Below are 23343 nucleotides of genomic sequence, written 5' to 3' on the forward strand. Positions count from 1 at the left end.
ATGTGCTCTCTCTGGTAAAGAATAGTATTCTTTTTCCCTCACAGAGAACATGGAATTGAGTACAAGGATAGCATTTTCACTCTCAGTAGCTATTATTTGGTCACAAGTTCGGCTTTAGGAACCCATTGGATACGGATGCACACATGCTATCTTAAGTCATAATTTTTCATAAATACTTTTTGAAGAGTATTTCTACTTTTTGTACAACCCAAGTTTTTAATGTCTAAATTTGAAAAGGAAAAAGAAAAATAATTATTGGAAATCAGGCACTTCGATAGGTATTTTCATATGCATTACCTTAGTTGCACTTGATTGTTATTTTAATCTGCAGAATTGGAATCGTTAGCCCTCTTTTTAAAAAAAGAAAACTGAGACTGAACCAGAATTCAAATCGGGGTCTGTTGGACTCTAAAGCCCCGTGCTTTCTACTCTACCAGGACACTTACTGTGTTTCAAGATATAATATCATACACCTTTCCTCTGAAAATCCTAAGACACGCCATAAAGAACTTCTTTTTCATTTTTGGCCTCACTGCATGGCATGTGGGATCTTAGTTCCCCAACCAGGGATCACACCTGTGCCCCCTGCACTGGAAGTGGGAATAATTCTCAACCAGTGGACCACCAGGGAAGTCCCAAAGAACTGTTTAATTATTCCAGTAAAAACTCTTGGGTACATTGAATTGGATGAAAAACAGGAATGAGAGCAGGAAAAAAGAGAGAAGAAATGAACTTTGTAAAGAAGGAGTGAGTGACAAAAGAGAACAGACAATAGATGATTACATTCATTTAGGTTATCATAACCCATTCAGGTCTTATTTTTGCCTCAGTTTTTTACTTTTTCAGATGACAGAAATGACAGATGAGTTTTAAGATTTTCTTCATAAAGATAACAACGGCAATGTAGGAAACTTGAAAAATACAGAAAAGGATTTTAAAAATCATATTCTCCTATAACCAACTACTATTAACATTTTGGTCTGGTTTTCCCCCATTTTTTCCGTGCATTGCTATGTGTATATTTATATAAGATGATTGTGACCTACTGAATATAATGTTTTGTATGTTATTTTCTTAACGAGTATTTTACACCTTCATAAAAAAAATAAAAAGCTAAGAAATGTGATTTTAAATATTTTTACTTATTCTCCTACCATAGACCATTAACTTTTGTTCCAACCTATGGAATATGCTCCAGCATATTGTCGAACATAGAATTTTGTCCCCAACTTGAATAATTTTATTAGGCTAGATTTCTAGAATTGGAATTACTAGTGCAAACAGTATGAATATTCCTCTTGATACACGTTTCCAAACTGCTTTTCAGAAAAGTTGTGCCATCTTACACCCTTACAAATTACATTTGAGTCTGATATAACATTAACCCTTGAGTCTGATATGACATTAACCCTTGAGTCTGATATGACATTAACCCTTGAGTCTGATATGACATTAACCCTTGAGTCTGATATGACATTAACCCTTGAGTCTGATATGACATTAACCCTTGAGTCTGATATAACATTAACCCTTGAGAGGTTTGAGTATTATTTTTTTAATTGGTGGAAGGCAGATAGCTCAGGGTATAATGCCCTTGATCAGAGTTTGGAATCAATAGTCCCTGATGGGATGAGTTTAGCAGTTTTCTTCAACTGTTTTAATATAAAGTACAGTGGGATTCTGGAGATTTCCCACCTTGTTGGCTAAGCCTCTCCTTAGGGATCGCTCTCTGGATTGCTCCTGTGGAGAGGGTGGCCTATTAGACATTCACAGAGGGGGTGAAGCCTTAAAGAGCTGGGAGTATTAGAATAAATAATATTTACTATGCTGAACTTTTTATATAGAGACACTCAGAGAGGTTAACTGGCTTGCCAAGGTCACATTTCTAGTAAGAGACTGAATGGATTCAATCCAGGATTTTCTGATTCTAAAATTCATTTTCTATTAACTACCTTGCTCTGCTGTAAAAATAAACATATTATTTGGGGCTTTCAGGTTCTGTTTGTCTTTATTTTATTTAAGATTAAGAATTACTGGAAGGTGTTTTAAAATCACTCATAATCCCAGTCTTTAGAGATAATCACTTTCTGTGCATATTTTCCAGTCATTTTCTGTGCATATTTTAAACATAATTGATCATGATATGTGTGTGTGTGCATACATATATATACACATATATACAGTTTTGTAACCTAATTTTATTCATTTTATTTCATATTATAAACATGTCATGGTGTCATTATTATTTTAAAACATTTTTATTGGCTGCAGTATTCCATCAGTTGGTTCCAGTTTGTTGCACTTATAAGTAATGCTGTAATGAACATCTTGGAGCATAAATCTTTATATGTACTTTTAAGTATTTGTTGAGGATATAGTCTCAGAAGTGGGTTTCCGAAGTTACACTGCCTTTGGAGAGGCTGCAGAAGCCTTTCAAGAGGGAAGGATCCAATATATTGATCTAGGTTTCTTTTTTTAGTAAACCTCAGCTGAATCCAGGGTTTATTCCCTGTGGCTCTTTAATATTACTTTCACCTGTGCCTATCCATCTATGTGGTTGCTTCTGATCAATAAATATGTTCTATCAGTTGAACAACACACAGGCATACACGTAAAAATACATGACATAGAATGTGGATTAGTCATTAGAAATAAATTTAAATGAACTGAAACAAGGCTGTATTCCTATCCTTTAAGTTATTACGGAAAAGAATATTATAGGCAGTATAAATAGGTTGTTTACAGGAAACAGTCATTGTAAAGTACCTCTTTATCACACAGATTTTGGTAACATAACGTCAAAGCACCTCCAGTTTACAGGTTGCTCTGATCCCCTTCTCTCTGTGTGCACACATGAATTGACTTATACCTTCCTTTCTGTATGTTTTACCCCAAATCATGATGTCACTTGAGCCCCTGCCCCCTATGAAGATCCCTAATACAAGTAGAGAGACCAGCAGAGCAAAGCCATCTGCTTAAATTGATTCTTTTCATGATTTTTTGAGAACTATTGGCACATTAAACATTTCATGCAAATTGTTACCATACATGTTAAGTAATGCTAATATATTAAAGTTCGAATTCATTAGCTTTTCAGGAAGAAGGCTTGTGGGTATGTTATTCTGTAATAATTTACTAGCGATAAGTAGGCTTTAATTTCATGCCCTGAGGGCTGTGTCTTTTTGTGTTGTTGGTAGCTTGTTTGTAGAGACAAAAGATCTGCAGAGATAATAGAATGAGGTAACTGACTGCACAGATGTGATCAAAGTAATGGAAATTCAGTGTGGTTATCTTCTAGATTCCAAACATCTGGATGAAAACTACAATATCCATTCATTCACGTGGGAATTTCTAAACCTCTGAATACTGGGGATTCATGTGTCAACAAAGGCTGTATGTGTTTCCTTGGCTGTATAATTACATTAATAATGCTAACCCAGGCCCTGTAAACTTGTCGATACTCATAGATTTCTTCGAAGGAAAAAACTCCAATATCCTCCAGCATTTCTTTTATGACCTGGCAAGAAATAGTGCTGTTCAAGTTCCCAAATGAGTTCAATTGTAATGGGCTTCATTTAGAAATTAGCCAATCTATTTTCTAATAGTTTCCACATTTTTTTCTAGAAATGAAAGTTTTCTCACAGGGCTTTTTTAAAAAACTAGTAACATGTGATAGTGCAGTTAAGATTGCAGAAGCTATTTCAATTAGGTATTTAGTCATCTCACTGCTTCAGTTTGCAACTGAATGCGTTCTCGTGCACCGTCAGGTGTCACTGATAAACATTTAGCAAATTGCAGTCTGAAGACACAGTGATCTGTTCAAGTCTGCATTCCTAAACTTGTTTGGATGGCTTCTGTCCAGTAACCAGCACATTCCTGGGCAGGCAGTAAGTCTAGCTGAATGAAATTGAATTTTTGACTAGCATTTTTAAAGGGATAGCCGCACATGTGAATATGTCTGAGTTTCTGAACACAAGGGAACATGTGAAGTGTATACTGATTTTGAGATAGGAGGGGAAAGGTTTAAAGTGTTAGGATGCCTAATGGTCTTAATGGTGTTTAGAATGGAAATCTGGTATCTTTGATAATTTTATAAATTATTTCTTCCTCTTGAAGGAAAAATTCAATAGACTTTTTCTCCTCCATTTTCAAACATTCAAGTCTCTGATCCTTAAATTTTTATCTTCCCTGACCTTATGGCAGAGTCATTCACAGCATCCCATCTTTTCTCCTTTCCCTCCGCGATTGACATCCCCATCACCCACCTCTGTTTCTTTGCTCATGCAGATTCCTCTGTGATCCCCAATCCATCTGAACTTGTCAACCAGCACATCTTTTACAGCCCGTCATCACAACCATCTCCATCTCCTCTGCAAAGCTTTTCCTGTTCCCCTGCCAGGTGTCACTTTTCTGTCCTTTAACACCCTAAAGATTTTTATTTATATTACTTTTAGGCACTCATATTTTCACTTTCTGTACTCATCTCTCCCCACTAGACTCTAACATTTCATGGATAGCCGTGTGTCTGGCTTATCTTTTTATCTCCCGTAAAACTTAGCATAGAGCCTGGCACAGAGGAAATGTTCACATGAGAGAGAGACAGAGACAGAGAAAGAGAGAGAGAGGGAGAGAATATGAATATATTAAACTATCTTTCCTTGATGTACCACAGCGGTTAGATTTGGTAGAGTTTAAGGGAATGAAGAATTGGTATTCCCTCCTTTTACATAGTTGGAATCTCTGATGAAACAGATCACAAACTTCTCTTCAAACTTTGTGTCTGCCAGGGTTTGGGGAACTTTGTTGCTTTCTGTGTCTGGAAGTAAATTCAGAATGTCAGAACTAAGAAGGACCTACTGCATAGCACAGGGAATTGTACTCAATATCTTGTAATAACCTATAATGGAAATGTATCTTAAAAAGAATAGGCACGGGGCTTCCCTGGTGGCGCAGTGGTTGAGAATCTGCCTGCCAATGCAGGGGACACGGGTTCGCGCCCTGGTCTGGGAAGATCCCACATGCCACGGAGCAGCTAGGCCCGTGAGCCACAATGACTGAGCCTGCGCGTCTGGAGCCTGTGCTCCGCAACAAGAGAGGCCACAATGGTGAGAGGCCCGCGCACCGCGATGAAGAGTAGCCCCTGCTTGCCGCAACTACAGGAAGCCCTAGCACAGAAACGAAGACCCAACATAGTAATCAATCAATCAATAAATAAATCTTTAAAAAAAAAAAAAAAAAAAAAAGAATAGGCACGTACATATATATATATATATATATATAACTGAATCACGTTGCTGTAAACTTGAAACTAACAACATTGTAAGTCAACTATATTTCAATAAAAATTTTTTTAAAAAGACAAATATCTGTGCTCGCTTCGGCAGCACATATACTAAAAAAAAAAAAGAAGACAAATATCTAACACACACACACACACACACACACACACACACACACACACACACAGAATGTCAAAGCTCACTAGCTGTCTTACATTGTCTTTCCTGCCAAGGTGCCTCACCAGGTCATCCCCCACTCCCCCTCTCCAGCAGAGGAGCTGGCCATCACTATCCTCAGGCCGTTCAGCCCCAGGCCACCTGACCACTCAACCTCCTGGTGGCTGGTCTGTGGACACTGGAGGGGGCTTCGTCCAAAGGTCAGCTCTCCTTTCACACCCAAGCTCTACACAGAAATCTATCTAAATTTTCTCACTCTTCTGTTTTTCAGTGATTACACGCATTTCAGGGGTTGCTAAATTTGAAATAGATCTTGAATCTGGCTGCCTACTTTGAAAACAAGCTGATGCACTCACATTTTCTAGTTTGTCAGATTTGTGTGGTTTTATTGATACCGTTTTTAAAGAAATATCAACTGACATTGATACAAATATTTTAATATCTTAATATCTTGTTTTTCAGTCATATTTTTTCCCCAAAACAGGAAAACTCCAAGCATCTTTTATTCAAAACAATTTGACCACTTTCTTAGCACCATGGTCAGGTATGATTGTTGGGTGAAGGCTATCACAGACTCAAAACTGATTCATCTAGAAATGCCGTGATTCCTCTATCCAGACACATCCCTTATTCCTTCTTATTCAGAAAAACAAAACAAAACAAACAAACAAAAACAGACAACCTGGGAACAACAAAAGTTGGAATTCTCTTTGGCTTGCAGGCAGTCAGTTAGATCCATTTCTGAGGACATAGAGGCTGTTCTCCCAGGGAACACCTGCAGGGTTGTAAAGAGCGGGGCTAATGGGTGATCTCTGCCACTCTCCCTGCCCATCCCACAATCTCCCTAGAGATAGATTCCAGCATCCGCAGAGGTCCGATTGCATATAAAGAAAGAACTGTTCATGAACTGTTTTTCCAGTTGATCATCCTGAGGCCCAACTTGTACTGCCTAAGTGAAGGATTATAGAATTAGCAATGCATATGGTAAGTGGGCAACACAGAAGGATATGGGATCAAATTCTGATTTGGGATTTTGGTACTTACCCCTGTGGCTAAGGCTAAGAGTCTTGGGTAATCTGAAGAAATATGTTAGAAAGAGAAAAAGTATGATCAGATTAGCCCAAATAAGAGCTGGTGGAAGCTTCTTATAGGAATGTTTTTTCAAAATGTTAAGAAAATGGTCCATGGTGATACTGCTCATGTAGAGAAAATGGCTGCTAAAAAAAAGCAAACGCTTTCTTTTTCAGAAACAGGCAAGCAATCATAATTTGATTTCTAATAGTCATGTTTGCCATGAGGACTTTCACAATGAGGTTATATAAGCAAATTGATTTCCCTGTTGACTTTATCAGAAATCGTAAAATGCCCCTGAATCTTCCCTCCAGAATTCTCAAAAATGCCTACCATAATCTTCCTAGAAAATTATTTTCTGGATTTCATGATGTCCTGAAGCTCCTCCAGCAGCATTTGATTATTGCTGCTGTAAATAGGCAAAAATTATAATTAAGAAAGATAATGAATGTGATATAATAGCATAGTAAACACAGTTGTATATAATTCATTACCACATCGCCCCCTTTACTTGATTTTATATTCATGTTGAAAACTCTTAACTGGGCATGTGTAATTGATTCACCATGGTATATATGGTTGTTTTAATAAAAAGTTTCAACTGAGGCTTTTGTTTAACAGGATAACTCCCTCATTCCACTGTTTCTTTAGGAAAATCAAATTCAACTTATGTCATATCATCTCTGGAACTACATCCTGTTATAGGTGAACACTCTGCCTATTGTAGCTACAATAATGGAAGATGAGTCAGACTTTCTTCCTTCCCTTGTTTTTCCTGTGTCCTTGATTTTTCCCAGAATCAACTTTCTATAGAATAAATTTCCCTGGGCACTTTTTGTTCCATTCGATGGAACTCGGAGACTCTCAGATTTTTGTAGTTGTAATATCCTTTTCTTAAAAAGGCAAACACATTACCACCTCTCTCAGCATTGCTCTCTTTTTTAAAAACCAGAACAAAGTTTGGAGAAGTTTTAATAGCCTGTGAGAACATTAAAGGCCTTCTGGGATGTTTTGTCTCATGATTGAAGAAGGGACAATAGCCAATTGTTAGCCTCATGGTAATTTTGAGTGACTCAATTATTTGTATGCTAACCCTGCTTTCAAAATGGCAAAATAGAGAATGGGATGTAATACAGACTTTTCCAGATTTAGTGCTATGTATGGTCAACGAAGAACTATATTCACACACCAAAAAGAAAAAGAAAAAAAAAGTGCCATGTATCCTAGGATCAATCAGCATGCTTGTTTCTGACGTCACCAGTATGGTAAAAACGTCATAGGAAATCCTGCTGTGTGTCTGCAGTGACCAGGGCTGACATGCACACACTGCTCCGCTAGGACCATCAAACCAAGGCCTTGTGGTTCAGCATCTGTCATCAGTCATTTAGTCTTAGAACCTTAGCTTACTCTTCATGCCTTTTTGTTCCTTCTCAACCTACCTACCTGTTCACATGTGAAAAAACACTTTTTTTCCTCCTAACGGCTAACAGGTTTAACAGGTTATTTTATTTACTAGCTTCCTCCTTGTCTCTCCCACATCCTCTTTGTGCCCTAGAAGCAGGTAAATTCACTACCAGCTAATTATAGTACATCATTTTCAATACATAACTTTCTGTTGAGACTTCTGAGAGCATATCAAAGTAGAGCAATAGGCTGAATGAAACAATTAATAAAGAGTATTTTACTGAGCTTTTAAAAAAAGCAAATTTCCCCCATACCAGTGAGTGAGAGGAGCATACAGAATGGCTAAATGCAGAAGTATTTCTCAAATCTGTTCAGGTTGATCTGACATAGGATAGGCTGGGGAAGAAATCAGTGGATTCACGTTGCTAGACAGTACAGTGTATCATACATTTAGATCATTTTATATAAAGCTGTTATTGGACGAATTCTTCTAAAACAAATACTACAACAACAAAAAGTTTCTTAATAATAGACATCAGGGGAACCTTATGTTCCTTCTCTGTTCCATGCTGATTTAACACAACTGTACCCACATGACCATCACAGCTCTGCGTGGGTGACTTAGCTCTAATGACCAATAGGACTTGGCCCAGATTGGTGGAAATTTTATCTCTAGATGTGCTTAACAAGGGAAACAAGAAGTCTGAGCAGTTTTCTCTGAAACAGAAAATCAAAGGAAGAGAAGCAGATGATGTCAACAAGGGGGAAAAAATCTGGCAAAGGAATTTGGTATTATTCCCTCAATTATCTGTGTTTTTTAAGAAATGCAAATCCTTCTCATCTTTTAGATGGTGCATGTCTCGTGTTAGTCCAGAAAACTTATGCCTTTTACAAGTATTGTTAAGAAATTTGAAATTAAGTAATAGTCTATCTAAAAATTTTAGTAAAGAATGTGAATAAATCCTTGGAGTTTGTGGTAAAGAAGTGAATTGAAGGACACCAGAAAACAAAATGTTCATTTGGATATATGAACCAATGAAACACCAGAACCACAGAATTTTTTCTCTCTAAACTAGAGTGAAGCTCTTAAATATAAGTATAAAAACCAACAACAAAATGTTCATATACTGTGAAAAGGATAGTTGGCTGAAGTGTGGTACCTGAGGTTCCAGGTTTACACGGGATCTTGGTGGTTTGTGCCTGAACAGAAGGGTTCTAGGGTGGGAAGACTACAAATGTTAATACCGTAAGAGCGTTTTGTGCACCATAAAATTCTAGACGCCCCACTGAGCCTGTAAAGACAGCGTGCTCTAAACGGTTTTCCACCACTTTTCTGGAGAACCCAATCCCTTCTATAAAGACTCCTCTTCCATATTTAGAGATAGAGGCACAGGAACATTTCATGATCTTTAGGAGGGTAATAGGGTGAAAAGTAAGGTTGTAAAATGAACTACTTTCCTCCCCTTTCTACCTAATTTCTTTCTCCTGTGCTTTTAAAGACTAGGATATCTCTTTCTGACCCCGGAGCTCATGTTTAACTCAGAAAGTATACTTTACAAATGTCCTGCATGTTCTAATTTGTATGATGGAAGGAGAAAAGAGCTCATCTGAGCACCAATTTGACATCGTTTTATTCCAACAGTCTTTGGAAGCCAACACCCCTTCCCTTTTTGACTGTCTAAAATGCCCTTGCTAGCCAGATCCCTCTGCTAGCTACAGTGTTTGCACATTTCCTTGTTAATCAGCCGCGTAGGCTCGGAGACTGTGTGTTTTGGTGTTGTTTGTGTGTGCAATCTCGTGCTGCTTCCTGAACGCATGTGTCCCTTCCCTTCACAGCCTACTCGACACCCAGCACCTCCCCCGCAAACCGATTCGTCAGTGTTGGACCACGGGATCCAAGCTTTGTAAATATCCCTCAACAGACACAGGTGGGCCGCTCTCATCTTTTCTGTATGTGGTGCAGCTTGTTTTATTCATCAGGTGCATTGTAACTCGTCTTTCGGCACAACAGGCTGCATTTCCCAGCCCCTGTTCAGTCCCCTTTCCTCCCGACCCCTACCCATCCTGGCCCTTCAGCCACATTTCCATGTGTTCTTAGAAATCATGGAAAACAGTGCCTGCAATTTTTGCTTCTTGTACTGAGGGGGTAGGAGAGGAGGTTTTCTGTGCCAGAACTGCTTTTGCTATGGGAAGAAAATTTTCCCAGGCTGGATAGCGTGTGCTCCCTCTTTTAGGAATCTGTGCCTCTCTACATGCAAGCAGACAGAAGTAGGCCCCTATTGAACCTGGAAAGTATACTCTGGCTGCCGGCGACATCAGAGTGCATGCTGGGAATGGGGGGCCAGTCACTCTTATGTACTCATTATAGGGTCCCCAGGAACCTGGCAGACTTTCTAAGAGAAAGGAAAAGAAAGGGTTCCTGAGCGCTGTTAAGTTGCTGGTGTTGGTACTGAAATAGGAGGTGTTTGTTACTGGCTTCGCTGGCCCCAGTGGGGTGGGAGGGGATTATGTGAATACAATGTCATATTTTGAGGTAGGTGATTGAAAAAGAGTATGCCAGGACATCTAGAGTTTGTTTTTCAATAGATAGTTGTGTTTTGTGCTAGTATAGGCCAAGGAGAAAGAATCTCTTTTAAAAGTTTTGAAATAGCTGCTGTTAATTGAGAAACAGTGCAAGACTTTCGGAATTCAAAGGTAGCATATATAAAGATACTTAGAGATTTGTGGAATAGAATTAGATGCAAGTTTTGGAAGAAACTACTCTCTGATCTCCTAATTAGAATGTGACTGTATATTATCAGAATTGACGTAAAGAATTTTCTCTTTGAGGTTCTCAACACAGTGTTTGAAAAATTCTCCAAGATATTTTGTGCATGTGCCTTGGTATGTAATCTCCAGATGCCTAATTTATAACTATTCATCTTTGTTTGTAACACTATGAGCAGGTGCTTATGAACGAGATAGATTTGCTTTCCTGGGTCCGTTTGCTTTCTCTGCGAAGGGTTTTAGTTTATTGCTGTGTCGACAGCGTGGGTTAAACAGCATTGCATCTGAAGCCTTCCTTACACTGAAGCAGGGTCACAGAAAGTACAGCCTCAGAGGAGGCAGCTGGGAGGAGAGGGAGAGGGGAAGGAGGGAGGGGAGAATAAAGGTTAACTCTTGAATTTCCCACTTCTGCTGTTTCTTCTGAAACTGGCAGGTACATGACATCTGGGATTAACATCGCCTATTCAGTACTCCCCATAAAATTGTTCAAGTTTATTGCTTATTTTCCCATACCTTCAAATATTTAACTGGTGAATTTGAAGTTGAATAATTACCTCAAAGGCATTACAGTAGAGAAACATTTCTTATTGTACTTTTGGCTCACATGATCAAGGTCAATGAGAAGGGGGAAACTGGGGACAGTAGCTTTACATTGGATGATTGCTTTTCTCAAAGCACCAGTGGGCTCAGGTTACTTCATTAAGAACCTCAAAAATGCAGTTTGGAAATGTCCTGTTTTGTATTTTATATAGTATTTTTATATAAGCTGTGATTCACTGAACTGAAATTGTACCCTGCATTCCATTCAATTTGTTTCTCTATAATCAAAATGTATTCTATTCCAACATGGCTTTGTTTCACAAATGCCTTATTTAACCCAGAAACTGAGTCTTCATGATGTTGACCGCAAAAATTCAATTCTTAAAAATCCAGATTTTCTACGCATCTGTATGAATGATGTCATGTAGACCCAGTATTGGCATCTGGAACTGAATTTTTTGGGTTTCTGTTAAATATTTGGCATCATAGAGACAACAGCTTAAATGTTTTTTATCACAGTGACACCTGCCACTTTTGGCTTGAAGGAAGCCATCCCCAATTATCTTATGAGAAACCGCGCTAATGGAGTTACTCTTTTTCCCCAAAAAAATATCCTGAGATAAAAATTATGTGCTCTAAGTATTTTAATATTTAGGTATATATATTAACTCTTTTTTTTTTTTTAAAGGAACTACTTTCTGGAACCATTTAAAATGGTAGGCACATATAGATATAGATCATAAAAATAATATTTTTAGGTAATCTTTTTGAGAGGACATCAGTTCAGAAGAGGAATATTTACAGGAATTTTTTAAGACATAATTTGAACATGGCCTGCAGATTAGTAATTTCCTAGGCAAGCTTGCATTTTTCTATATAAATATTTTTGTTAATAAGGCATGAAATTTGTATTAATTGAATTATGGGAAAAGTTTCCTGGGAAAACAATATTTTCTTTTCTGCCTTTAAAGGAGTAAAAATTGAAGCGTCACCCAAGCAGATGGGTAAGCTTTACAAATGCAGGAGAGGTATCCTGCACAGAAATCCATAAACAAATACAAAATAAAATGGTCTCCCTTTTCCCCAAAGAAACCTCTTAAAATACTTGAAACATCAACCTGTAGAAGACAGATTAGATATGGTCCCTGTTTTTTCCAGCAGATAGAATTCCAACTAATGAATAGACACTTGAAGTAGGCAGCTTTCAGTTTATCATAAGACCTTTCTTTAAAAGAAAAAAAAAAAGAGTTCTTTGATTATACATAGCCTCTATTTATTGAGCATTTTCTATGTACTAAGTACCTTAGGTACATTATCCAACGAATCTTGACCGCCACCCAATAGGATATATATAATTATCTCCACTTTATAGATTTGAAACCTGAGATCTGAAGAGATTGTTGATTTTCCCAAGGCCACACATGGTGAGGAGCAGAGCAAGAATGCGTCCCCAGTTCTGTCTGACTCCAAGGCCTATGCTCTCAAACCACTGTGCTGTACTGCCTCATGGGCCGGTGAGCACCTTTCCCTGCAGATATTCAAACAGAGACTGATGCTCAACTCTCAGGAATACCACTGACGTATTCCCTGGTTTTAAATCTGAGATTGCACTAAAATCTAATCATGAGTGTATACCCCAAAGAATTGAAAGCCAGGTCTCCAAGAGATACTTGTACACCCATGTTCGTAGCAGCATTATTCACAATAGCCAAAAGGTAAGATCAATCCAAATGTCCATTGACAGATAAATGGATAAACAAAATATGGTATATACATTTTATTGTGTATATACCATTTTAATGTGGTATCATACATATTATTCAGAACTGAAAAGAAAGGGAATTCTGCAGTATGTTACAACATAGATGAACTTTGAAGACATGCAAAGTGGAATAGGCCAGTCCCAAAAGGACGAATACTATACGATTCCACTTATGTGAGGTACCTAGTGTAGTCAAATTCATAGAGACAAAAAGTAGAATGGTGGTTGCCAGGAGCTGGGGAGAGGGCAGAGTAGAGAGTTATTGTTTGGTGGTATAGTTAGTTTCATAAGATGAAAAAAGCTCTGAAGATGGATGGTGGTGATGGTTGCACAACAGTGTGAATGTCCTGAATATCACTAAACTGTCCACTTAAAAATGGTTAAGATGGTAAATTTTATGTTGTGTGTATTTCACCACAATTTTTTAAATGTAATCATTAGATAAACTCTTCATGGTCCTTTCTCCACTTGAGTGTCTAAAATTCTGTAAAACAGCCAGGAAGAGTGGATTGTTTATCAAAAAATCCACTGTCATTTTGTGCTCTCATGTCCAACACATAGTGGGTAGTCAGCAGATATGGGTTGAATCTACATGATTCATAAGGAAGTTTAAAAATAATGACTTTTTCTTATTACAGTCGTGATACATGTTAATTGTGGAAAATACAGATGGGAAAAATAATAAAAATCACTTGTAGTCCTACTGTTAACATTTCTGTCTAAATCCATCCAGACTGCTTCTACGCATACAAATATATTGCAAAAATGAGATCATATTATATACACTGTTTGGTAACCTGCTGTTTCTTCCCCGTAACAATATATTATGGCCTTCTTTCCATGTAAATAGGAAAAAATTGAATATTGGATTTTATTGCACCTATTCATCATCTGTAATGATTGGTAGGGAAAGATAGCGTGGATAATTGAAAGCCATTTTTTCTCCTCCTTCCCTTCCAGTCTATCTTTTTTCCTCCAGAGAATTCCTCCCTTCACTGAGACAGAATTGCCTCCTCTTTAGCCTTGCCTTGAGCTAGTTTTCTTTCAGATTGCCTTCCAATTGCACTGTCTATCTCACCCCAGCTTTTGGCTCTGTTGGAACATTCCTGCCAAGTTATCTGTCCCATTCTTCTGAATCACTTGCCTGCTACCTCTGCTACTATCATGATTTGCCTTTCGTTTTCCGTATACTCCTCCATTTTGTAGCTCATCATTAACACTGGGGGGGTAGCCATCTCCTGACAGCCTTTAGAACACCCATCTGTTCTAAGAAACCGTGACCCCGCCCCCCGAATCTCTTATTTTTCAATATTGTCCACCATGACAGTTGATACTAACATATAGAAAAGACTCTGGGGCATAGAGTATTTCCTTCACTTGGGACACTGTTAATGTCCCCTGCACGCCCACTGAATGATATAAGAGAGCATGACATCGCCTCAAACAGCAGAAAGCCAATGGCCATTTCAGTTGCATCTCATAATTTAATCTGATCCCTGAAAACGAGAGCCATTAAGAGGAGGCATTTATTTAGAGAAAAAAAGTTAATATTTCATCGTGAGGTAATAAATAGAAATACCAATTCCCACACAGAAGGACTGAGCAAAGAACTCATTTTTATTCAGGTTCTAGTTTAATCAGAATGTTCAAATAAAATGCTTAACCTGCAGAACGCCAATGAGGACTAATTCTTTAAAATGAAAAATGAGTGCAAACAATACTAGAAAACAGGCATTTCTTCCGTGCCACCCAAATCTATCACTGTTCTTACCTCAACAGAATTGTGGTATCTGAAATGCTATTTAAAACCAAATTACCATTTGGGTTATTAGAAGAATCGCTTGGCATGGCATGGGCCGGATTTGTTGACAAAAAGACCCAGGTGCCGTAACCTTTGCTTAATAAATCATTTAGCTGCCTGACTCGCAAGCAGTGTGGTTGCCTTTGCCTCATGAAATTTACAAATGTATGCACAAACCACACACTTCACTGTGCTGGAAACGTGCTGATCTGGAGAGGTCCCTGCAGAGCTAAATTATTGGCATAGCACCCGTTGTCTGCCTTTGGTGGGGATGCACAAGGAACATAGGGAGGTGGTGGATGTGGAGAGCGTTTGGATCTGTTGCCATTCTGTGTGTCATATTCCTGAAACTCTGCCTAAGAAACCAAAGCTCAGGCAATCTGCAAAATGCAAACCTTCCTAAGTCCCTTTCATCAATCACTCATCATTTCTGACTATATTCCCAACACCTACAGAAGTCAGGGAATAACAATTCTCCTCAAGTTGTTCAAAGTCTAATAGAGGAAACAGATGTAAAGAATAATAGTAATGACAACAACATTAATAATGCAGTGTGATACCAGTTACAATAAGGATTTGCCTAAGAGGCTTTGAGACCAGAGAGCTGGGTAGAAGAACTTCCCAAAGGGTGTAAGGGACAGAAAAGGCTAGATAGTTTTTCTGTCCTTGTCTAACTTTGGACTGATGATATGGGTCTGGTTCTTATACATTTTACCTTTTTTCTGTACTTTTAATTTTTGCCATGAGCTGGTCGATAAGGCTTTATCCCATCTTAGGTAGAGAGACACGCTGAGTTCTGTCTTCTCTGGACCAAGCAGATAAAATTAGAATCCTTTCCCACTGCTGGCATATCAGCCAGACCCCACCCCCCCAATCCCTCATTTCCAAGAAACAGCCCTTCTTGCGTAATGTTCTCACCCAGGACACCAAGCTCACTTGAGATTGCACTGCAGTGAGCTGAAGCCATTCCCTGCCCCCTCCCTGCCCCGACTCCAGCTGCCTGCCTGTAGGAGGTTAGGTACCACACACAAGTTCAAGGAGCAGCCTGGATAATTTGCAAAGGCAGGAAACTCAGATTTCGTTAGAGAAAGGAAAGTAAAAAATTATCCTTCCCGCTTCTAGTTAGAATTGGATCTGAGCATTTCTGTTACAAGCCCATACAGCTGAAAACTCCCAGGATTGGAGAGGAATGGCAGATAAAATTCCATTTACTCCTAACTTTGAAAAAAGTTAATTGGCCAAATGGGCATTCTGTATTAAGCTCCAGTGCATGCCAGGTTGTGTGCCTGCACTCCCTACAGGCCTCAGAGCCCTCTAAGATTGGTGCTGTTATCCCTATTTTACGGATGAGGAAACTGAAGTTTCAAAGAGTGTACTTGCCCCATGGCAAACGAGGTAGCCAGGGTTTGAACCAGTCTGTCTCCAGAACTTCTCTCTTTCCTAAATACTATCTTCATCCTTAACCATTTATAATGAAAGGTTACTGACCGTTTTCTCTTTATGGTCTAAGATTGACTCATCCTCTTACATCAAGGAATAGGACCGACGCTGCACTTGGTTCTTCTGAAGACCTGCCCCAGTTTCCTATTAGCCTGCATCTGTGAAATCAAGACTGAGTTCATTCTCTCATCCTGCCTGGGAAAAAGACCTTTACTAATGACATTAGTCTGCATCTGTGAGAACAGCCAGCCTCTGCCCAGAGCCCAGATAGCAGAGCAGCTGAGATTGTGAGCTTTCCTTTCAGATCTTGGTTGGAGCTTTATTTCATCACTTAGCAGTAGTATGTGTGCTTCATTTTTTGTAGTTTTTAAAATTTTTTCTTTGTAATTCAATTTTTCTAGCCTGGTTTATTAACTGTAAAATGGTGATAACTGTATTTATCTACCTTCTACGGTTGCTTTGAGTCTTAAATTCTGTTAGTGTAGAGAAAGTAAATGCTTGACACCTGTTAAATGCTCACCAAATAATAGCATTTGTTGTTCAGTTGATAACTAAACTCATACTTAAACAGTATTTTCTGGATTACAAAGTGTTTTCTCATTTGATCTTCAGAGCAACCCTTTGAAGTAGGCAGAGCCGTTATTATTATCCCCATTATACAGATTTAAAAACTGAGGTTTAAAGAGAGGGAAGTGACTTCCCCAGAACCACATAGCCGGGGGTTCGTAGAGCCAGGACACAAACCCGCTTCTGATTCCAGAGCCCACACTCCCTTCAGCATGCCCCATCAGGGAAGGACTTGTATGCGTCCTCATGTGCTACTGTGTAGATATGGGCAGAACCTGCCCACCAAACACGGGATCTAAAGTAACCATCCAGTTAGGACAAAATTAGGACAACACCTCCACAAGATCAGTATCTCGTGGATTCTTTCACTCAGCATCTGCCCTAAAGGTACTCCAAAAGCCTCATTCAACTGGGCACATCTATCCTTGCCCTGCACGCCGTTTCTCCTCTTAAGCCAAATTGTGCCCCAAGGAAGAAGAGACTTCCCAAGGGGAAATCACGTCTCTGAGGGTGGCAAGGACTGTGGCAAATGAATGTACCCCCCAGAATCTGCGGGGAAAGGCAGTGCCTGGTCATTTTTTTCTCTTATGTTCTCTGCTCCAGCCGTAGGTGTTGAATAGTCAGCACCGCCTCGCGGAGATGTTACGCCTGTCATCTGCTCCCTCTTACTGTGGGCAGGAGCGACTCCCCCAGCTTCCCAGCCCCCACCCCAGCCTGTAAGTTCTTGCCACTTGGCAGCTGACTCACGGACAGCCTATGAGACACGCTCAAAACACATTTTTCAATAAACAGAACCGTTGTCTTTCAAGTTTTAATTGGGCAGCGCGTTTTAGTTGTCCTCGGCCACAAATTTCACTTCTGAACCAAGCAAGAGCCTCAGTTCTAGGTACTGGTCTCCTTTTTCTCCCTCAGTTTTTAGTACTTCGGAGATCCCGTCATGTTTAATGGCATATTTTGGTTTGGTTTTAGCCTTTCTGTTTGTGTGTTGCCTTGCTCCAAAAAAATTTGGGGAAACTTCTTACTTGAAGCGAATTGATGATCGTTGAAAGAATTAAGGTGAGGGGCTTACATGGGATCTGACACACAGTAGGTGCACAATAAATAGTGGTTCCTTTCATGCTTGCTTCTTTTCCGGTATTTAAATGAGATCAGTGGCAATGGAGAAGGGGAAGAGGAAAGGGAGATTTCGCAGGAAATTTTAGATTTCGTGGAAGAAGAGAAAGGACCAAACGTCTGGTATTTATTTAATTAGCCCTCGAGATTGTGGGAAAAGTGGGATAGAAAATGAAGTGGGGGAAAAGATTGAAACAAGAAGCTGTGAATGGGTGTAAAGAGCTGAGAGGAGTTAGATCAGAATTTGATGATAGCCTTACAGTGAAGTCAGAAAACCACAGTATCAAATGCAGAACTGCCGTCAAAATTTCCAGCCCTGAAATGTGTCTTGATAATGATGTTTCCAATCAGTGGAAGTTTCAGGATACTGAGGGAAATGCTCTTTTTTTTAAAACTGAAATGTAGTTGATTTACAATGTTGTGTTAATTTTTGCTGTACAACAAAGTGATTCAGTTATACATATATATATTCTTTTTATATATATATTCTTTTCCATTATGGTTTATCACAGAATATTGAATATAGTTCCCTGTGCTATACAGTAGGACCTTGTTGTTTATCCATTCTATATATAATAGTTGGCATCTGCTAACCCCAAACTCCCACGTCATCTCTTTCTCACTCTCCCCTCCCCCTTGTCAACCCAAGTCTGTTCTCTATGTCTGTGAGTCTGTTTCTGTTTCATAAAAGTTCATTTTTGTGTCATATTTTAGATTCCACATATAAGTGATATCATATGGTATTTGTCTTTCTCTTTCTGACTTACTTCACTTAGTATGATAATCTCTTGTTGCATCCATGTTGCTGCAAATGGCATTACTTCATTCTTTTTTATGGCTGAGTAGTATTCCATTCTATATGTGTACCGCATCTTCTTTATATCTATTCATCTGTCGATGGACATTTAGGTTGTTTCCATGTCTTGGCTATTGTGAATAGTGCTGCTATGAACATAGGAGGTGTGTGTATCTTTTTGAATTATATTTTTGTCTGGATATAGGTCCAGGAATGGGATTGCTGGATCATATGGCAACTCTATTTTTAGTTTTTTGAGGACAATCCATACTGTTCTCCATAGTGGCTGCACCAACTTACATTCCCACCAGCAGCGGAGGAGGGTTCCTAAGGGAAATGCTCTTGACGCCCATGGTCTGATTTCTTTAGGGGAACAAGGAAAAAGTCATGAATTGGAGAGTACGATAGACTTGTTTTCATGTCCAGGCTGTGCCATTTATCTGAGTGATCTTGGACATGTTACCCTTTAAAATTCTGTTTCCTTATCTATGAAATGAAGGTGATAAAGTATCTACCTCATAGAAGAAAACCCAATTAAGTATGGCTTAAGCCAATCAGGATTTTTTTTTGTTTTCTCACATAGCAAGAAAACTGTCAGTGAGTGGTTGGTGGCATTGTTTCAGCTGCTACATGATGCCAGCAGGAACCTTGCTCTTTCTAACGTTCTGCTCTACCATTCTTAGCATCCACAAGCAGGTGCCTCTGACTGCAAAATGACTGCTGCAGCTCCAGGCATCATACCCATATCCTTCCCCATTATTCCTCTTATAGCAGGGAACAAAGATCCTGCCTTATTCCTTCCCTGTTTCCTGTTAGCAAATTTCTACTTGGGTCTCATTGACTAAAACTGGTCACATTTTAATCTTTAGTTGCAAAGGATGCCAAGAAAGCCAACACAAAACTATCTTGATTGGCTATGATCATGACTCATTACCCAGGGTTGGTCACATTGTCTTCCCTAAACAAAATTGCAGAAAGAAGGGGGGGGGGCAATAGATAGTGGGTAGACTGTTAACAGTATCTGCCATCTTCCTTTTTCCCATTCCCTGGTAGGTTTCATGCTGTTTTCAACTCCTGTTCTTGCACTTGACTCCTTTCCTCTCTTGCTGCTTGTCTCCTTCCAGTGCCTTTCCTCCACACTCACTCCCTGTGCATCTAGGAGACAGGTATGCTGTGTGCATGTATGAGTGTACAGTGATCATCTCATTTCAGCCCTGTGTTGGAGTCCAGGATTTGGGCAGAAGTACTGGAGTTTTCTGCAGACCAGCTCCCACAGGGCTGGGTCAAGGTACTTCTGGTAAATGAGGATTCTGAAAAGGCTGCGTTGAAGGACATGTGCCTTTGTAATTGCAGGGGAACTCTGGGAAACAGTGCCCTCCGCGTGCCCTCCCAGGTGCTTATCAAACAGTCAGCAATAGGTTCTGGGTTTCTCTTTTATGACTTGGAACCAGATGCTTCCTTTGCAAAAGAAAAGAGCCTAGTTTTGCTGAGCTTGAGTCAACAGAGTTCAGAGAACAGGAAAATGAGTGCATTGGCCCTGCTACATGCTCTGAGGAGAGAAGGCAGTACAGGTGGGGTTCCCACTTTCCACAAAGCCCCTGCATGTGAAAATCCCATACCGGGGAAGAATTTGCTTTACCAAATGTTTCTGCACTCTAAATAATGACCGTTCGCATTAGGAGGGGTTCCTTTAGGACACAGGCTTTCCCAGGCCTTCTAATGAGTCTAAGACCTTGAAGGTTCCACAGATACACACAGTTCCAAGGCCAGAGCCTATTGTCTAATGTGAGATTCTCAAAGATCTCACGTGAGTTCTCAGTGATTCTTCCTGGCCACTTTTCCCACACCCACTTGTTTACCTTCCTGTTTGTTTATTGAGGACGAAGACACATTCTTTTATCAGTGGCCTATGTTTGGGGGGTATAGCCTTTCGTTGGAGCCTATTCCTTGAGTTACATTCCACAGTGCAGGCTTCCCCCAAAATATTCGCCTGAGAATTTTTCCTTAGGCTTCACATCGCTTCCTTTATAGCAGAGACAAAGTAACTTAGCACTTCTAATTGGCTTTTCACTTTCCAAATGCTTTACACATTAACTAATGAACCACATGATCTTGTGATAAGCTGGATCCCTGGGTTGGAGCTGGGATACTGGGTTAGGACAGGCTGTCCTGGTCCGGTGTTCCTCGCCCTCACACTCTCCCTTCCCCGCACATGCTGCCACTCCTCCCACCCCCCTGCCCCCCCACCCCCAGAATCGGAATGTGTTGGGCTAAATGGAGCTGCGGCCCAGGGCAGCCCAGGGCAGCCTTGCATTTAAGGCAGCCTTCGTGGAACACAGGTTCTGCCCCTCTCAAGTACAATCTCCCGTCCGTGGATCTATGGCCAAGTGTGTATGTATGTGTATTGGGGAAGCAGTAGTACCGGGGGTCAGGGGTGGGGGGAATGGAAGGACAATACAATAGAAAGGTCTAGTAAGGGAACTGACCGTAGTGCATCTTGGTAAAGTAAGATGAGCACTGGACTAGGAGTCAAAATATCTGGATTCCTAGCTCATCTGTCCCACTCACCAGCTATGTGATTGTGAAACCAGAATTTACTGAGCACATACTATATCCCTGGTACCTGCCACAGGGTACTACTGATGTATGTGATCCAATCCCTGGCATCCATTGCTCACAGACTTTTAAGGAGAAAAGTAAACAAATTATAGTAAGATACGGTAAGGGAAACAGTTGAAGTATGTATAATCTACAGGTAGTACAGAGAGTAGGTAATTAACCCGGGGGAGAAGCAGGGAATTCATGGAAGATATTCTAGAGGAGATTTCACATGAGCTAGTTTGGAAGGAGACAGAAATAGTTCCATTCCAGGAGAGGGGAACAGCACATGCAGAGAAACAGTGGTGTGTGTTCAGAGAATTCTGTTTCGTATGTTGGTTAATGTAAGGTAAATGACAGAGAATGTTGAGTAATGAGGCTGGCAAGTTAAACGGGGTCTAGTCTTGAATACATACATGCCTTTATACAATGATAAGGCACTTGGACTTTATTCTGCGGGAGATGGGAAGCAGGTGAAGGGCACAGTGGGATCTCTATATGTGAAGAAACCTTAACTTAGCTTGGTTTAACATGCATGAGGTCTGAGATTTTACAGGTAGTAGCAGCATTAAGACCTATGGTCATGAGGTACTCTCCTCTCCAAGGCAGTATAACATAGTAGAGAAAATAGAAGCTTTGGAGCCAGATGGACTTGATTTTGATTTATCTCAGTACATGACTCATATGGATTAAATTGTAACCCCCCCCCCAATTTCATATGTTGAAGCCCTAACCCCCAATGTGATAGTATTTGAAGATGGGGCCTTTGAAAGGTAGTTAGGTTTAGATGAGGGTGAGACCCTTATGATGGGATTAGTGGTCTTTTAAGAAAAGACAGGGAATTCCCTAGTGGTCCAGTGGTTAGGACTCAGTGCTTTCACTGCTGTGGCCCCAGGTTCAATCCCTGGTCGGGGAACTAAGATCCCATAAGACACGCAGTGCAGCTAAAAAAAAGAAAAGAAAAGACACCAGAGAGCATGCTCTCTGTCATGTGAGGACTCAGCAAGAAGGTAGCCATTTGCAAGCCAGGGAGATGACCTTCCCCGGGTACCAAATCAGTTAGAACTTTGGTCTTGGACTTCCAGCCTCCAGAACTGTGAGAAGATAAATTTCTGTTGTTTAAGCCACTCAGTCTATGGTATTTTGTTATGGCAGCCTGAGCAGACTTCTACAGTGACCTTGGGGTAATTTTTAGCCTTTCTGACCCTTAGATGTCACATTTATAAAATTATAAATTAATTCCTGCATTCCACTTAGAATTTTGTGAAAATTCAATATGGTTAGAATGTAAAGCCCCCAGCACCCCATCCTGGCACAGGGAAAGCTGACGTGTGCTGCTGCCTTTTCACTCCTTAGAATGGAACCTCCGTCAGCACCAGAAGTGAGGCAGGATGCACCTCCTTCATCTTTGGGACCAGGCACCCGTGATTGCCGGTAGAGACATAGAAATGTTAATATGGTGAGAACCCCAGAGGTAATCTGGTAATTTTTCCCCTGGGCTGCGTCGTCTCTCCCTCCATCCTCCCATGTCCATTTTCCATAAACTGTGCCATTAATTCTCTCACTAGCTAGTGGAATGATATTTATTTATTAAGAACATACTTAGCATACTCCCAAGGAGCAAGTTAAAGCTCAGCTAACAGCTTCAGTTTCTGGTTGTGAGGAAAAATACACTGAAGAATGTATATGGAGAGTTTCTATGTATGGTATAATTTCATATTAAAAAACTATTAAACTTTATGCTGGATGAGGGAGAGAAGGAAAAAATCCCAGTGCAAAAACAAGTTATGAACCTAGGAGCACAGTTTCTGAATGTTTGTTTTGTCAGATACGCAGCTGACATGATTGGCTCTAATGGGGTGGTGATCCTCATTGAATTGCAGATGGCTGTGAGTGACTGAAATACCACCGGGACTTAAATAAGTGGTGCATACTGTATTACTTAGGCTGCATCCTTTAGCCAAGTTGAAGGCTTCTTTTTCTCCATCCATTACCAACACACACATGCACACACGTAACATGCACACAC

General features: G+C 40.0%; 1 protein-coding gene across 4 annotated transcripts in view; it reads left to right on the top strand.

Annotated features, from left to right (window-relative positions):
- The window catches only part of NFIA (nuclear factor I A), a 379131-nt gene that overhangs the window by 332079 nt on the left and 23709 nt on the right, over positions 1–23343 (top strand). For 3 of the 4 annotated variants that reach the window (XM_057547732.1, XM_057547739.1, XM_057547728.1), the window contains one exon: positions 9768–9859. The exons of the other annotated variant lie outside the window; for it this stretch is intronic. In XM_057547732.1, the coding sequence (XP_057403715.1) occupies positions 9768–9859 (92 nt within the window). The remainder of the gene's footprint in view (positions 1–9767; positions 9860–23343) is intronic. 4 annotated transcript variants of the gene reach the window in all.

The sequence above is a fragment of the Balaenoptera acutorostrata genome, chromosome 1 (genome assembly GCF_949987535.1).
Source record: "Balaenoptera acutorostrata chromosome 1, mBalAcu1.1, whole genome shotgun sequence".
Lineage (NCBI taxonomy): Eukaryota > Metazoa > Chordata > Mammalia > Artiodactyla > Balaenopteridae > Balaenoptera > Balaenoptera acutorostrata.